Source organism: Sarcophilus harrisii, chromosome 3 (assembly GCF_902635505.1).
Source record: "Sarcophilus harrisii chromosome 3, mSarHar1.11, whole genome shotgun sequence".
NCBI classification, from domain to species: domain Eukaryota; kingdom Metazoa; phylum Chordata; class Mammalia; order Dasyuromorphia; family Dasyuridae; genus Sarcophilus; species Sarcophilus harrisii.
The window spans coordinates 576346936-576364626 of record NC_045428.1 but is presented as its reverse complement, the minus strand read 5'-3'; the positions used below and the strand labels follow the sequence as shown (position 1 = coordinate 576364626).

Sequence of the window (17691 nt, the reverse complement as noted above, 5' to 3'; positions counted from 1 at the left end):
CACTCAGTCAGGCAGCCCAAGCTTGTTCATCTGTAAGGGGGCAGAGTCTCCCTTGCCCTGCCTCCCCAGTCCCCATGCGAGGACCAGACGAGGCTGCAGTGGGCACCCGGCAAACACACAGGGTTCTCATCCAGGCAAGGTGCTGGGGCCGAGACCTTGGCCCAAGAAAAAGAAGCCTCCACAGCGTTCCCAGGAATAGGAAGAAAAGTTCTTGTTTCTGTCATTCAAGCCCCATTTTCTAAGTGAAGTCATTGGCCATCAGACCAAAGGGTGCAAGAACACGGGGCCAGAAGCACAACACTGTGTCTTCTTCCTTGCAGCGTCAGGCGGGTGACAGTGAGCGCGGCCGTGACTCTGCAACCCAGGGGCTGTTCACCCTGCTGCTCCCCAAGGACTCTGTGGTGGGGGCCGGCTCTGCGGCGTTGGGGAGCGGGTCCGTGAGCTCCGAGGCCATGGGCTCACTCCCCCACGACATGTCTGGTTGTGGCACAGGTAGGTCAGGGGAGGGCAAGAGGCTCACCTGCCATCAAAATGGCTGGGCCGGGACTCCTACAGAGAAGGCCCTGTGCTGCTCAGCTGAATCAGGCCTTGTGAAGCAATTCCAATTTTCTTTCTTTTTTTTTGGTTTTTGGTAGGAAGCAATGATAGCAGCAGATACTTTGCAAGTAGCGACTATTCCTCTGAAACCTCCCAAAATGAGCAGAAATCAGAGGAAAAAGAAGCACCCCACAAATCAGGTAGAGATGCCGTCTGGGGGATGATAGAGCAGACCCCCGAGAGCATCTTGATGACATATCAGGTCCCTGAGAGGTAAGGTGATAAGGAACTCTGGACTTAGAGACTTCTGGCTATTTAAGATTTAGATGGATGAAAATAATTTTATAACTTCCAGGTGCTTGTGGATTTTAAAGTATTTTAAAACATATTTCTTGGGGCAGCTAGATGGTGCAATGAACAGAGCACTAGCCTGGAGTCAAAAGGACCTAAGTTCAAATGTGACCTCAGACACTTGACACCAGCTGTGTGACCCTGGGCAAAGCACTTAATCCTGATTGCCTCCCCGAAAGATAAATAAGTAGACATAAACAGTCAAACATAACTCTTGGAAAACACATCAAGTGCATCCTTTGATAGAGAAGGGAGGAATGATGTCTTGGGTCCGGGAGGAATAAGTCTCTGGCTTGGAAATCAGTCTTTCCATTGTCCCAGAGTTGGAAGGATTATCAAAGTCTAGTCTGAGTCCCTAAATCAGGACCATGTCTTATTGGGGTAGATTAGCCTCCCTGCCAGAAAGCTGCAGATTAAAGGGGATGGCCTTTCTTGAAGGGTCAGAGAAGATGTACTCAAAGAGGACCTGGAGAAGCTGGAAAGCATGAGGCAGCAGCAGCCTCGCTTTACTGATGGACAGAAGGAGGAGTTGGCCGAAGTGCACCCCTGGATTCAAAGCCAGGGGGTCCCTCGGGAAATAGACACCCACGTAAGCAGCCCCGAGTCCTACAGGGGAGGAGGGGACCCCCTGCCGAGGTGGGGAGAAGGTAGAGACGGGCCTGGCCTCCCACACTGTCCTCCAGCGGCAGGGAGAAGGTAGAGACCTTGGCCAACCAGGCGGCTCCCCCTTCTATTGGGGTAGCACATCCAAGTGTGCCAGCCTGGTTACTCTGGGGGGCTTTTTAAATGAACAGGCCTTGGGGGGCTCTCTCTAAAATCAGGTGAGCAGACAATAAAGCTGAGTTGTGCAGTGGGGGGGGTGGAGATCAAAAGCCCCTTAACCCCTCCTGTTTTTTGGTGGGTGGCCTGTTGTTTGGTATGAATCTGTTGGAAACAGGCCAGTCTGCCGTTTTCCTGTTAGGGTCACTGAATGCTTTGGACAGTGGAGACAAGTCAGGGAAGAGTGCAGCGACTGCATGTGCTCCCTGCCTGCATGTTAAATTGATTGGTGGTGGTAGGCAGCAGAGAGCGGGTCGGGGGAGAAGGCTGGAGCGAGGCACACGGCACCTAATGCTCTGTTCTTTCTCCTCCTGGAGGGCTGCATCACCTGTAACGGCAAGCCTTCATCGGCTGTGGAGGGGCAGCCGTGTGAGAAAGGCCTGGAAGGAGGCAGCTTGGGAGCCGAGCAGGGAGACGCGCCCGCCCGGCCTGTGCGAGACAGAAAGCTCTGATGTTTGGGACCCTTGCCCTTCTGAAGCCTTGCATATCTTCTCAATTTTTGCCTTTTCAATGGCTTTGCAGTCATTGGTGAATGCCTAGAGCTGTCCAAAAGTTTTCTTCAATTTTTTAATAGACTTTTATTTTTCCAAATAGAATGACTTTCTAAATAGAATCTTTTCCTCTCAGATTCTTCATTTGAAATGTGTTCCTAGTATCATGAAACCATTGGTTGCATTTGGCTCCCATTTCAGCCATCACAATTCCAAAGAGCTTACAATTCCAGCCCCTGGATGGTGGAGCACGAGCTTGCTCTCACCCGAGCGGGATAGAGGCAGGAGGAGGGGCCCCGTGAGCCCAGAGCCTCGGCTGTGTTTGAGCCGCCCCTTCTGGTGGAGTCGGGGGCTGGCAGGGCCGTTCCATGAATTCCGTAGCTCCAGGTTTCATGCTGGACAGACCCTGCCTCCATCCCATAGAGGTGCTTCCACTGACGTGTGCTTAAGCAAGACATTTGCACTCCAATTTTGCCTTGTTCAGCAAGAGTAACAAAGTCTGGTCAGCATTCGTACGCCTTAGTAGACATCCACAGACAGGCCTTTCTGTCCTCGTGGGAATTTGCCCGTCAGCCTTCTTTAGACTCCATCCTCTTGGTTTTTAGCATTCCTGGGCTTTACTCCCCAGGCCCTCCCCATCCCCCGCCAGGACCCTGAGCCCCCTGGGCAACCCTTGGTGAGAGGGTACGCAGGTCAGAGGAACATGCTGGAGATGGGTGAGCTCTACTTCAGGACTCCAGATGATCCCCTAAGTCAGAAGTTTTTAGGTCGCTCTTTGCTCCTGTCTTAAATTTGGCTTATTCCTATGCTCGCTTACTCCCTGGTGCTCCGGAGAGTGATTGCTTCTTTGATTTGAAATGCATGTGACTTCCATCAACGCAGAGAGTGGGACACCTGCAAGAGAACCTTCTCATCGATTTACTCCAACTCCCGACCTTTCGTAGGGGGACTAAATCCTACTTGGAAGCTTTGGATTTTTAGTGAGCATTTGATAGGTAAAATTCACTTTTCTTTTCCCACGAGGAAATTAAACATGTGCCATTTAACTGTTTGTTATTAGTAGAGAACTTTTATATTCCACAGTGCCCTGGAACTGAATGGATGGTTTCTGAAACATACATTCCATCTGTAAAAGACCATAATTTTTTCCCATTTAAAAAATAAGTTGGGAAAGTGTCTATCACCCTACGATTTCTTTGTGGCGATGAACAAATATTTGAGCATTGTCAAATACTCATTCCACAGAATTTGGTTTGTTTCCAAAAAAAGAAAAGAAAGCCAACTACTTACACTAAGAATAATAGGAATCTCTCCCCTTCTATAATTTCCTGGGATCACTTTTGTCCAAGGTTGCAAGTTTATTTGCCTTAGGGACACAGTTTACTGAGAGCTCTGGGTGTGTGTGTGTGTGTGTGAGATTCTGAAAAAAATATAGCATCAGATGTAGAAACATTTATGTATACATACATATTTACAATCATTTATAAATGATCACATTTTGATAACTTCAGTGTTAGGCTAGATAGTATTTTTAGATTTTTTTTTTAACTCTGTGAAATTACTACTGCTGAAAGTGAACAATGTACTGGTTCAGTAGTAAAGTGGTTACCACCTGCCCCCCAAGGGGGCTCCAACCAGTCAAAAACTTGTGGTTGAGTTTTTATGAAATTGTTACATTCTCACCTGCAGAAATTCATGTTTGAAAAAATATATATATATTGTCTCTTTCCATGTTTACATAGATGTTGCTGCTCCAGCACCTGTTTTTCTTGGATTGTATTGTGAGAATTTCTTTGAAAAAAGAATGCTATGTACTTGAGAGAATTCTGTGGTGAAGATGAGGCTTGGTTATAAATCGCAAGGCAAATCAGAATCTGAATTTTGTTTTTCAAATTTTTCAACCAAATTTGTCATTAGCCATGTGTGAATTTATTTGTTTTTACTGTATATGAATATCCTGACTAGATGTCTTGGGTTTGTTTTATGTTTTGTTTTGTTTTTTAAGTAAAAATAAATAAAACCAGCAGTGAACCTGTTTTTAAGACTTCAGAAAATTTCTTTTACCTACAGTATTTCTTTAAACAATGATAGTTGTATAACATGGTTATTTGTACATTAAAATTATATAAGTATGTCTTTTCTTAAAATAGAGTTTAGGCCCTAAGGATTCTACAAAGAGTACTCTGTGTCTTTTTTATCTACATAATGGCTAGTCAGATTTATGAAGAATATATGAAATTTACTAATTTTTTAGAACCCTACATAATCTGGTCAGTAATCTGACAATGCCTAAAAATTGGGACTTCCAGAATGGGAAGCATCTTGCCAAGTATGGCTCCTGATTTCTCCAAGGTCAAGGTCCTTGGGGAAAGAACAATACCTGAACTAATGGCTCCAAGGGAGGGAGATTCTAGAATAGGTGCCATTTGTTGCCTTAGGTGGAAATCTAGTTCTATGGAACCAAGGTATTAAGTGCGGAACTCTGGATACAATCACCTGATGTCTAAAAACAACATTGGGCTCAGAAGGAGTGTTTTGAAGCACAGCATTGATGCAAACGCTAGGAAATGCAGTTATTTGTAGTTATGGGGGATGAGAGGGGGAACGTTCATCCCTAGTATCCGTCCAAGCTCTTGAATTTGAATCATTTTTCATTGCTTTAGATTAGTTCCTGAACTGTTACATACATGAAAAGAATATTAAGACTTATCACCTCTCCATCTATATCATTTATAGTGATCATTGCCAACATCCATTTGAATTACCTGTCCCAGCCTCTTGCCATTCCAAAAGCCCTTTTATCCATGGGATTTGACTGGATACAGCTCCTTGGCACCTCATACTCTGCTGTCCTCCATTGCCAGTGTCCCATAAGGCAAGACCAGACCTCAGCCTTGCCCTATTAACCGGCAATAACTAGGGCAAGACCTCTAGATTAAAGAGGCTTTTGAGTCCAGCGTGTTCAAATGAACTACAATCAGAGCTATCCTTGGGCCTGAGATAGCTAGGTTTTTGTTTTTGTACATTGCTGCATTCAGAAGCTTGGAACCTGTGAGCTAAAGGGGAAACTGATCTCTATTTCCACAACGTCCCTCCACGCAGGATCTTTCGGCTCTCCAATCCCTTGACTACTCAGATCTGACCTAAGTCAAAAGTGGACCTTTAATGATTTTTGTCCACGCAAAAACGCCAATGGAAAACGGATATGGACTTCCATAGGGATTTTCTGTGTGTTGGGAAGCCTGCTTAGCCGAGACGTCTGCTTCATTTACAATCATTGTGCTTAAGCTCTTGTAGAATCATGGGATTTTAAAGCTAAAAGTAACTAGATGGAGTCGGACCCCATCACTTTACTAATGAGGAAAGTCCATTTCATTAAAATTTTCATACTGGATTTTCTCATAACTACCTGTAGCAGTTTAAAAGACCTAATCAAGACTCATCAATTCGTTTTGCTTACTAATATTTCATGGGTATGAATTATATGCCTTTTGGAGAAAAACAACATTCATGATAACTGGTTCATTGACTTAAAATTTAAATATCAATAGGAGTGAGGGTGAGAACAGTCTCTGCAAAAATCATAACTTTAATTTCTTAACATCTGGTAAAAATTTATTCTAAGTAGGTGTATATATGTGTGTAGACATACAAATGTATATAATTTTTTTTTTTTTATTTAATAGCCTTTAATTTACAGGATATATACATGGGTAACTTTACAGCATTAACAATTGCCAAACCTCTTGTTCCAATTTTTCACCTCTTACCCCCCCCCACCCCCTCCCCTAGATGGCAGGATGACCAGTAGATGTTAAATATATTAAAATATAACTTAGATACACAATAAGTATACATGACCAAAACATTATTTTGCTGTACAAAAAGAATCAGACTCTGAATTATTGTACAATTAGCTTGTGAAGGAAATCAAAGATGCAGGTGTGCATAAATATAGGGACTGGGAATTCAATGTAATGGTTTTTAGTCATCTCCCAGAGTTCTTTTTCTGGGTATAGCTAGTTCAGTTCATTACTGCTCCATTAGAAATGATTTGGTTGATCTCGTTGCTGAGGATGGCCTGATCCATCAGAACTGGTCATCATCTAGTATTGTTGTTGAAGTATATAATGATCTCCTGGTCCTGCTCATTTCACTCAGCATCAGTTCGTGTAAGTCTCTCCAGGCCTTTCTGAAATCATCCTGTTGGTCATTTCTTACAGAACAGTAATATTCCATAATTTTCATATACCACAATTTATTCAGCCATTCTCCAACTGATGGACATCCATTCAGTTTCCAGTTTCTAGCCACTACAAAAAGGGCTGCCACAAACATTCGTGCACATACAGGTCCCTTTCCCTTCTTTATAATCTCTTTGGGATATAATCCCAGTAGTAACACTGCTGGATCAAAGGGTATGCACAGTTTGATAACTTTTTGAGCATAGTTCCAAACTACTCTCCAAAATGGTTGGATTCGTTCACAACTCCACCAACAATGCATCAATGTCCCAGTTTTCCCGCATCCCCTCCAACAATCATCATTATTTTTTCCTGTCATCTTAGCCAATCTGACAGGTGTGTAGTGGTATCTTAGAGTTGTCTTAATTTGCATTTCTCTGATTAATAATGACTTGGAGCATCTTTTCATATGACTAGAAATAGTTTCAATTTCTTCATCTGAGAATTGTCTGTTCATATCCTTTGACCATTTTTCAATTGGAGAATGGCTTGATTTTTTATAAATTAGAGTTAATTCTCTATATATTTTGGAAATGAGGCCTTTATCAGAACCTTTGACTGTAAAAATATTTTCCCAGTTTATTGCTTCCCTTCTAATCTTGTCTGCATTAGTTTTGTTTGTACAAAAACTTTTCAGTTTGGTATAATCGAAATTTTCTATTTTGTGATCAGTAATGATCTCTAGTTCTGCTTTGGTCATAAAAACCTTCCCCTTCCACAGGTCTGAGAGGTAAACTATCCTATGTTCCTCTAATTTATTAATAATTTAAATGTATATAATTTTTAAAAAACATGTAGATCCCTGAATATTAGTCTTGGATTTTGGTACTTGCTCTGCCATCCTTTTTTAGATTAAATATCTAATTTCCTAATGACCTTAGTCAGAGAAAAGGATTATCTACTTGTTCCAGGTCTCCTTGGATGAGCATACAACCTAAAAAACTTCCATCTAAATATATATATATATATATATACATATATATATATATACATACATACCAAAAAGGATCAGATATATGACTGATTGCTTCTATATTCATCTTTAACACTGTCCATTTATTGTTCAGTTACAGTAGTGTCCCTTCTCTATGACCCTGTTTGGGAGTTTTCTTAGTGACTATTGAAGTAGTTTGCCAGCTCGTTTTTCACAGATGAGGAAACTGGCAAATGAGGTTAAGTACTTTCCCAGGGTCCTACCACCACGAAGTTTTTGAGATCAGATTTGAACTCTGGAAGATGAGTGCTCTTGATTATAAACCCAGTGCTCTGCCCTATGCCACCACTTAGCTACCTTGACCCAAGCCTTAGGCTGGATTCCTCTGTTGTGATGCTAGAGTGCATGATGGTCTCACTGGGCCATCCTCCGGTGCTAGGGTCTGCTTGTATTTAGGGTCAACTTTCATATGGCTCATGTATGGCTTACATGAGCCACCCTGTGGCCCCCGAGGCCAGGACAGTAAATCTCAAACTGTACTTGATACCCTCCCCGCTAGTGAATGTTCTGACATTTCTGCTACTGTGTGGCTATGGGATCCTGGGGATATTCTTGATTCTGCCTAATGGAAGTGCATGTTGCTTTTTCATAATTATAATAACTCATCTATAGGAAATGTGGCAATGTATTCTTTGGCTCAAAGAAAAGGCAAATTGATATATTTGCCTTTTATTAACTGTCAAAAATTGGATTGTTGGTTTCCCCACCATCAATTTCTTGGCGTTTCAAAGTTGTTCCTTTTAACTTTTAAGTGAAATGCAGTTTTTGAGAAACGGATAAAACAGTTGGGAAAGAGAAGAAAGTGTCATAATTTATTTCCATCCCCTAAAAAAAAAAAGATTTGTGTTCTGCTCATTGTGAATATTTTTCCCTACATGGATTGTAGCTCCTCCACACCTTAAGAGACAAGTCTCTGGCCCTTGGACAAGACACATAACAGTTCATTGCTAAACCCAAACTCAAAGCCTTGATAGCCCAGAAGATCAAACTTATTAAAGCTTGAAATTTGTGGCTTAGACCTTCACCTTCACAACTCCAGGTTGTAGCAGGACTTTAGAGGACACAAATTATATTTTATAAAAGAAATTATATGTAGATTATATTTAAAGAAAAGATGCTCACGTAATTACTTGCAAAACATAGAGGATTTATTTTAAACAATAATGAATGTGATTTGCTTAGGTTTTTTTTAAGCCATTACTTTCAAATTTAACAACTTTATTTACATTTTCCAAGATGGTTATAAATATAATAAAGCAACAGGAGAAGACTAAATCTCTAAATCTCATTTTACACACAATACTTCCAGAAACATTCAGAGGGGGTCCCACGTTTCTTAAACTGTTTCCTGCTTCCAGCCAGAAGATGACTCAGGAGTGAGATTTTGGGATCTTTTCCAAAGAAAACCTGAAATAAAAAATAAGAAAAACCAAGTACATTAATAAGTAAGTAGATGATAACCGTGGATAAGGCATGAAATTTGGAGTCAGGATCACCTGACTTTGATTCCTGCTTCTATGCCTGCATTTCCTTATCTGTAAAATGGGGATAATAATAGTGCCTCCTCTTACATACTTGTTGTGAGGATCAAATGAATAAAAAACATGTAAAATATTTTTGCAAACCTCAAAACATAAAAGTGTTAGCTATTTATTAACATTAAGTCTACTTTTCCACATAGAACTCCATTAAATCCCAAATTTTCTTTTTTTTTAAAAAAATAGTATTTTCCCCCCAATTACAAGTAAAAGCAATTTTCAACATTCATTTTTAAAATTTGAGTTGCAAATTCTCTCCCTCCTTCCCTCCCTAGCCCCTCATTGAGAAAGGCGAGCAATTTGACATAAGTAATGCATGATCATGCAAAACATTTCCATATCAGTGGGGAAAAAAAAACACCTAAATTTTCTTTCTTTTTTTTTTTTTAAAGACTTCATATAGCCTTTTATTTACAGGATATATGCATGGGTAACTTTACAGCATTAACAATTGCCAAACCTCTTGTTCCAATTTTTCACCTCTTACCCCTCCCTCCCCCCCCCCAGATGGCAGGATGACCAGTAGATGTTAAATATATTAAAATATAAATTAGATACACAATAAGTATACATGACCAAAACATTATTTTGCTGTACAAAAAGAATCAGACTCTGAAATATTGTACAATTAGCTTGTGAAGGAAATCAAAAATGCAGGAAACACCTAAATTTTCAATTATTTGTTCAACATGAAATTTCTTTAGAAATAAGATTAAAAGCCATGTCCCAGTTGATAAATGATCAAAAAATATGAATAGACAGTTTTCAAAAGAAGAAATCCAAACCATTAATAGCCATATGGAAAAAATGTTCCAAATCAGTAATACTTATAAAAATATAAAATTGAAGCAGCTTCTAGATTCTACCTCATCCCTCTCAGATTGGCAAAGATACCTTCGGGGATAGGTAGATGGTACAGTGGATAAGAAGAGTATTGGCTCTGGAATTAGGAGGACCAACCTAAATTCAAATCTAGCCTTAGATACTTAACACTTACTCTCTGTGTGATCCTGGGCAAATCAATTAATCTCAATTGCTTGGAAGGAAGGAAGGAAGGAAGGAAGGAAGGAAGGAAGGAAGGACAAATTGCCCAAAAGGCAAATGACAAATATTGGAGTACCACAAGAAAACAAGCACATTTCAATCCCATTTCAATCCCTGGCTTCCTTCAAGTCCCAGCTAAAATTCCACCTGCTAGAGGAAGCCTTTCCTAACCCCCACTAATGTGACTGCCTTTCCTCCACTGATTATTTCCCTTCTATTCCATACTATGTGCTACCTATAGCACTTGCCTGTACTTTGTTGTCTCCATGCTGTCTTCTCTAAACTGTGAGCCCTTCAAAAGCAAAGACTGTCTTCAGCCTTTCTTTGCAGATCTAGCTCTTAATACAGTGCCTAGTGGGTGCTTAATATTTGTTTAGTAATTGACTGATACTTATTATTGATGGGGTTGTAAATTGATCTGGAAAATAATTGTATAATTATAATATAAATTATAATAGGGCTATTGTGAGATAATTATTTGTATAATACTTTGCAAACTTTATAGTGTATAGTATAATGAATCACTCCTAATGACCTGGAGAACAAAATGTCCCAGAATGGCATATGGTAAATTTATTTTTAAAAAATTTTGAAATTCCCTTTCTCTCTGCTGCATATGTTGTCCTCAAAGGGACCATCTACCTCATCTAGGCGCTGTCTTTATGACTAGGATTCCCTTTGGAAAGAATGAAATCCATTGAATTGAATCAAACTGGATCAAATTAATGTCTCCAAAGGTTGTTTGAAGGAGTGGAGGGGGCAGGGAGCATCACGTATTTGCCCACCTGATGTCAGCTGCAAAAGCTTAGAGATGCAGCTAATCTCTTTAATGTGGCTGTTAAATGTGGATTGCTATGATTTAATTCTTCTTAAACCAATTTCTATTTTAATCTATATGTATAACGTGTCAAGGTAATAACAAGTAGAAGATCTAACATTTATATGTCAAGTTACTATGTGCCAGAAGCTTACTAAGCATTTTTATAACTATTATCTCATACAGCTCAATAGTTCTGATATATAACATCCCTATATATTATAAGCTGTGTAATAGCTACAATTATACCAACTTTATGGATGAGGAAACTGAGGCAAACAGATCAGGATCGCACAAATACTGAGTGACTAAGGGTAACAAGTTTCTTGCATTTCCACCCATTGTATAAAATCCTTCTTTCTTTTATTTGTCCTAAACTTACCTATCTCATTCCAATACCCAATATCTAGGCTCTTCACGAATTCATAGACCTCAATCATATCTCATTCCCAATTTTTTTTCTAACCAGACATTACTAATCTCAAGCCTACTCTTACTCAGAAGTTACTCCATCATCCCTTAGTTCATTTCAGGATCCATTGTCTTGACTTTTTCTCCTTCTTTCTAGAAATGTAGATGATATAAGCATGTGTTTATAGGCTCTTTTCCAGGGGCTAGACTTAATTTCCCACCGTGTCCCTGGTTTTAGAAGATTTTTTAAGAGTTTCCCCTCTTGGATAAAGCCCAAAAATCTGCTCTTCTACTTCTTCTTCAGCCTTGCTTCACAAGCCTGTCCCATCATGGCTCCTATATCAGCTGATACAGCTCAATTCGGGTCCAGTTAAGTGATCAATAGAGCGCTGATCCTGGAATCAGGAAGACCCAATTTCATGAATTCAAATGTGGCCTCAGACACTAGCTGGGTCACCTTGGACAAGTCACTCAACCTGGTCTGCCTCCTCATTTGTAAAAAATGAACTGGAGAAGGAAATGGCAAATCACTTTAGCATCTCAAACCCCAAATGGGGTTACAGAGTCAGACACGATTGAACAATAACATATCTTATTTGCACCTAATTATTTACTTGTTATCTTCTCTATTGGATCGTGAGCTCCTTGAGAACAGGAACTGGTTTTTGTCTTTCTTTGTACCCCCAGTACTTATTTTAGGGCCTGGCACATAGTAAGTGCTTAATAAATGTTGCTGACTTGAGAATTTCTCAAACAGAGTCACTTACCTTTCTGGCATTTTCTCTTGGATCAAAAATGTCAGCACTAAGATCTGTAAAATAATATTTTTAGGAGATGAGTTCTCAAATGGCATTGAATATCTTATGCTTCTTTCCTAATGAGTTCTTTTAAGAATAAAGATAACAGTAAAACTCAAAACACCAAAAAGAGACTAGTTAAGTGAATTATTCATTGTTGGGTCCCGAGTCTTACCCCCAGCCCTACAACAGAGATCTGGTTCTTTACTCATTGTTGTTATTTTTTTTAAGCTAACTGGCTTAGTCTGGAGCTTGACAGACGTGATCAGGAAGTTCTAAGCAAGTGACACAAATGGGTTCAATATTAATATTTCCCTCATAGGGCTATTGTGAGATAATTATTTGCAAAACACTTTGCAAACCTTATAGTGTTAAAGCCATATTAGCTATTACAGAGCACCCCCAAAACTGGCATCAAAATCTGCAACTGTCTGTCTCAGGTTCCTCATCTGAGAAATGGGAACCATCAACATTATCACTGTCGTTGTCATCATCATCATTATCCCTATCTCCCAGAGTTGTTGTGAGGATAAAAAGAAATGTACTGGAATTATTTCACAAACTTTAAATGTCAAAATTAATGTTAGCTATTATATTATTATTAATATTATCTTCCTCAGTAAGCAGTGGCCACAAAAAAACTTGGTGTTAAGTTTTAAATTGTATTCATTTTCCCCCAAAATAATTCTTTTATGGGACAGCTAGGTGGTGCAGTGGATAGAGCACCAGCCTTGAAGTCAGGAGGACCTGAGTTCAAATTTGACCTCAGATACTTAACACTTCCTGGCTGTGTGACTCTGGGCAAGTCACTTAACCCCAATTGTCTCAGAAAAAAAAAAATCCTTTTATTAAAAATGGCCGGGGCAGCTAGATGGCACAATGGATAGAGCATCAGAACGACCTGAATTCAAATCTGACTTCAGACAGTTAATACTTACTGACTGTGTGACCCTGGGCAAGTCACTTAATCCCAATTGCCTGAGCAAAAAAATAAAAATGCCCCTCCAACCTCAAAGATTCTGATCTCCTCCCAAAGATTTTGAATATTTATTCATCTTAAATAAGTTTAGAGGGAAAAAATCCAAATTAGTTTTGTTTTCCATGTCTCTAATTAATAAATATGTAGGACATGTTTATATGTGCATCAGAACTCCAAAGTGAAAATCCATATGGAAAGGAGAGAAGTAAGAAAATAATGTAAAAGATAAAAAATCAAAACTTTTAATTTTGGAAAAGAAAGAAATAATTGAATAGACCCTTTTGGGGTCTAGTCTGCCTTGACTCTACCAACTCATTTCTTTTCTCTGGGTCTCCTCTCTCCCATATATTATATGAAGAAATTAGAATCATGACCTCCCAGTTGAGAGCTCTATATTTATTTTAAATTGAATTTTTTTTAGATTTTAAATATTTTATTTCTCCCAACCAATTGTTCAATGATGGCCAACTCTTTGTGACTTTCTTTGTGATTTTCTTGGCAAAGAAACTGCGGTGATTTGCTTTTCCTTCTCCAGCTTATTTTATCGATAGGGAAACTGAGACAAACAGGATGAAGTGATTTGCACGGGTCACCCAGCTAGAAAGATGAGTTCCTGATTACAAGCCCATTGCCTTAAACACTGCACCATCTAACTGCCTCTCCAACTAATAGCATAATTAAAATGCTACATGAAAAACCTATGATTTCCTTTATGTCTTATATTTCTTAATATAACTTCCATTTAGTCACCCAATTTTTTTTATTATCATAACCATCAAACTCCCTTATCTTTCATTAAAAAACCCAAACCTGTTTTAGAATGTAGGGGAGGAAAAGGGAGCAGTAAGTATGGAAGAGGAAGGTGATATTTACACATGAATCAGAGCAGGAGCTAGGTTTGGAACAGATTTGAATATGGCACTGAGAACCATTGAGTCAGTAGGGGAATTTTCACAAATGCATATTGATCGCCTAAGTTTTCTTTCAAAAATCACTTCACCTCATCGTGTATGTGGAACTAAAGGGTAAATTCAAGAGACAATGTTAACTACTGATTACATTAATCTGCTAGTCAGTACAAAGTCTAATTATTGGGTTTTTTGTTTTGTTTTTTTTACCAGCTTTCCTGGAATCTTTATCTGCTTCTGCATTGAAGATTTCTGGCAGCATTTGCAAGAAGGAAGGTCTGTCCAGGTTTTCCAAGGTTAGCTTTTCATCATCTGCTATAAAGAGAGAGAAGGTTAAAAATGGAGCGGGGTTCTGTCTTTCTAAATTGTCATCAAATATGCAGTGTTATCAGATTAGGTGTTTGTCACTTGTATGTGTGCATGTATATATGCATGTGTGTAGGTATGTGAATACATGTATGTGTATGCATGCATGCACTGTGTGTGTATACACATGTATAACACATGTTTATTGGTTGACCAAATATGGCATTTTGTAGAAACTTCAGCAGGCATGATAAATACAAGGGATAAATACAAGGAACACATTTGAAAATGTGTGTTATTTTTTTTAACCCACCAGTAAAACAAGCTTCTAAATAGTTAAAATTTGCCAGATGTATATTATCTAGAACTTTGAGGCTGCCTGCATTGTTGTAAAAATACATATCTTTGGTTTTAAAATAGGAGTTTTATTTGGAGGTTCTCCTCTTGATTTACTCTTGTGTTCTTTGTTCCTGTTTTAATAGTGGAGATTTAATAAACTTAATGCTTGTTTCAAGTCACTGAAATCACTGTCAGGCATGAAATCAGTGATTGCAGAAGCCGAGAGATGCTATGTGAGTAACATGGCAGCTGCATGGAAACCGGGAAACAAGGAACTGCAAAATCCGTGGTTTGTGAAATGACCCAACTTTCTCTCTATTCTGTATTAAAACTATCTCCTCTATTTTTCTGAACATGTTTCTTCTTGTAAGAATAGTAAGAATTAGGTTTTTAAGCTCCTTCATATATCTATCATTCAATGATTCTGTGTCAGAATTTAATTCCATAAAAACTGTGAATTCACAAGTAAAAGTGAATGTAGTCAGGGAGACATTTTCATTTTCAGTTGGTTAATTTTTAGCTCAAAGTAAAACAAAGATATTATGGCAAGCTTCCAGGAGAGTCAATCAGTAATGCATTCTGGTAACTGTTGCAGTAATTATTTTTAATTAAAGTAAGGCGATAATAATAATGATATACTACTAAGCAGAAGAATAACAAGATTTATTAAAAAAAAAAAACTTCATGAATGCCTTACAAATACTATTTCATCTGATCCTCACAATAACTCTTTGAGATAGGTGCTATTATTATTATCAACCCCATTTTGCAGATGGAGAAACTGAGGTTGAGAAAGGTAAAGTAATTTGCCCATTTGGATTTAAAGTCAGAACCCAACTTGGTTATTAGTCCCACCTATATTATTCTAGACAATGAGCAATTCATTTCCTTTCTCATGCATAGAATAAAAAAAGAACTTGGAACAAAGCAAAGGTTCTTAACCTGGAGTCTGTTAACTTTTTTTTTTAAACATATGTAGTATTTCAGTATAATTAGTTTCCTTTGTAGTCCTATGTATTTCATTTTATGCATTTAAAAACATTCTGTACCAGGGTCCACAGACTCAGATACTAGCTTGCATGACCCTTAGCTTTTCTGTGCCTCAGTTTCCCCATCTGTAAAATATGAATACTAACAGCACTTACTTCCCAAGGTGGTTGAGAAGATCAAGTGGAATAAACATAAAGCACCTGGCACATAGTAAGTACTATATAAATGTTAGCTTTTATTAGTGTAGTCCTGATCCCCACTTTATGGGATCCCTCTCTTCCGTCAAGCTGCAGTTCAGGGAGTTCCTTCAGCATAAAGTCTTATAACATTTCCTCAGCTGCTAAAATCCTTCAGCCAACGCCCAACTCTCTATCTATTGTGTCACCTAGCTGCCTCATAGTAATAATAATAATTGACTGATCAATTGCTTTAAAGTTTACAAGGAGCTCTCCATAAATCATCCATACAAGGTAATTACTTTGTGTTTATATTTATATTTATATATACCTTTCTTGCATCCCCTTCCAATCTCTTTGGATCTCAGTTTCCTCATCTGTAATACAAAGGGATTTATATCTCTAGAGCTGAACATAGTGCATGGTCCTTAGGAAGAGATCATTCATTCATTCATTCATTCATTTCTATTTTTAATTTTGTCAAAGCAAAAAAAAAAAAAAAGCTTAGCATACAAAGATAAAATGAAATACTATGATACTCTCCCACTTCTGTAATCTGTGAAGAAATTGCACTCCATTATTGATTTTAAAATAGTCATTTATAAAACCTAGAATAACATTTTTTGGTAACTGAAACTTCAGGTCAAAGAAGGCTTCTTAATAAGAATTTCTCCATTTCTCTCTGTGCTGCTCTTACGACCTGAAAAATACGATAGCGAGAGAAAGGAAACCGCCTCTTACCTGAGAGCCGATTTGCCACTTCACTGGAATCGATGATGGGAAAAGACAAGAAGGGACTTAAGAAGCCGGCAAAAAATAAGCAGCAGAATATTAGCTTGTACATGCTGACTGCGAGAGAAGGACTCTTCCTCCTTGGTGTCTGTAGGAGAGGAAGCTGAACTTGAAGATTCTTTCCCACCTGATATCACGCTTTATATATCCCTCCAACATCATCTTCCCCCCACCCCCAAGAAGATTTTATTGGTCATGATGACCAAATAATCATTTTGCATTGATGTCATTCTTCAAGACAGCAGGACAGCCTGATAATAAATTTACCGTTATATTGCCTACTGGACAGAGTGGATATTTTATCAAAGGGGAAAAACAGGAAAGTTTATAAATAAACTTTATTTGGCATAAAAAAAAAAAAAAACTTCCTGAGCTCAACCATGACCTAAAGGAAAGGTCAGACGTTGGTTGAAATGACTATGGCAGTGAGACAGCTGATGAATGAATCCTAGGGAGGTTGACGCACAGCATGGCAGGCAGGGGGCTGGGGTTTTTCCTTTCAGAAGGTGGATGGATGAGTTGTCAAAGGTATTTGGGACTTTTGTGTCAGAAGAATTATAATATAGGGATACTTGTAACTAGTAGATTTGACTGGGCTGCAAACTTTCCTGAACATGGGGAACTTACTTCTCTTATGTTCACTTGTTCCTCTTGTACAGAGAACCAAGTTTTGCCCCTGTGGCTCACTAGGAAGAGAAAATAATAAGATGATTGATCATTATCAATATAACAATAAGCATATATTAAGGGCTTACTGTGGACCAAACACCATGTTAAGAGCTTGAGGTACAAAGCAGGGCAAAAAAAAAAAAAAAAAAAAAAAAAAGACCCTGCACTCAGGGAGACAACAAATATGTGCAGATACTTTTTGTTATTCTGTCATTTTAATTGTGTTCCATTCTTTGTGATCCTATTTACGGTTTTCTTGACAGTAATACTGAAGTGGTTTGCCATTTCCTTCTCTAGCTCATTTTACAGATGAGGAAACTGAGGCACATAGGGTTACGTTTAACTATTGTGCCACCTAGCTGTCACGTACAAATATATATTAGATAAATTGGAGATTGTCTCAGAGGAAAGGCACTCGCAATGAGGGGACAAGAAAAGGCATCTTATGAAAGTGGAATGTGACATCATTATAAATATATGATATTATAT

At 38.7% G+C, this 17691-nt stretch overlaps 2 protein-coding genes across 5 annotated transcripts in view; one reads left to right on the top strand and one right to left on the bottom strand.

Moving 5' to 3' along the window:
• The window catches only part of PER3 (period circadian regulator 3), a 29089-nt gene extending 24854 nt beyond the window's left edge, over positions 1 to 4235 (top strand). Inside the window, exons 19-22 of one of the 2 annotated variants that reach the window (XM_031962940.1) lie at positions 321 to 492; positions 636 to 810; positions 1327 to 1477; positions 2025 to 4235. In XM_031962940.1, the coding sequence (XP_031818800.1) occupies positions 321 to 492; positions 636 to 810; positions 1327 to 1477; positions 2025 to 2159 (633 nt within the window). In that variant the 3' untranslated portion in view covers positions 2160 to 4235. The remainder of the gene's footprint in view (positions 1 to 320; positions 493 to 635; positions 811 to 1326; positions 1478 to 2024) is intronic. The other variant, XR_004233392.1, reaches the window with a different exon arrangement.
• A 4338-nt stretch (positions 4236 to 8573) lies between these two features.
• Positions 8574 to 17320, bottom strand: UTS2 (urotensin 2). Of its 3 annotated transcripts, none has more exons than XM_023500067.2 (5): positions 17161 to 17309; positions 16483 to 16621; positions 14141 to 14245; positions 12014 to 12057; positions 8574 to 8843 (listed from the first exon to the last, which is right to left on the bottom strand). In XM_023500067.2, exons 2-5 carry the CDS (start codon positions 16583 to 16585, stop codon positions 8727 to 8729), a joined length of 369 nt encoding a protein of 122 aa, XP_023355835.1. In that variant the 5' UTR covers positions 16586 to 16621; positions 17161 to 17309; the 3' UTR covers positions 8574 to 8726. The 3 variants fall into 3 exon arrangements, with proteins under 3 accessions (XP_023355835.1, XP_031818798.1, XP_031818799.1); XM_031962938.1 differs by having other exon boundaries at positions 14141 to 14242; positions 17161 to 17307; XM_031962939.1 differs by lacking the exon at positions 8574 to 8843 and adding an exon at positions 10510 to 11641 and having other exon boundaries at positions 17161 to 17320.
• Positions 17321 to 17691: the final 371 nt, after the last annotated feature.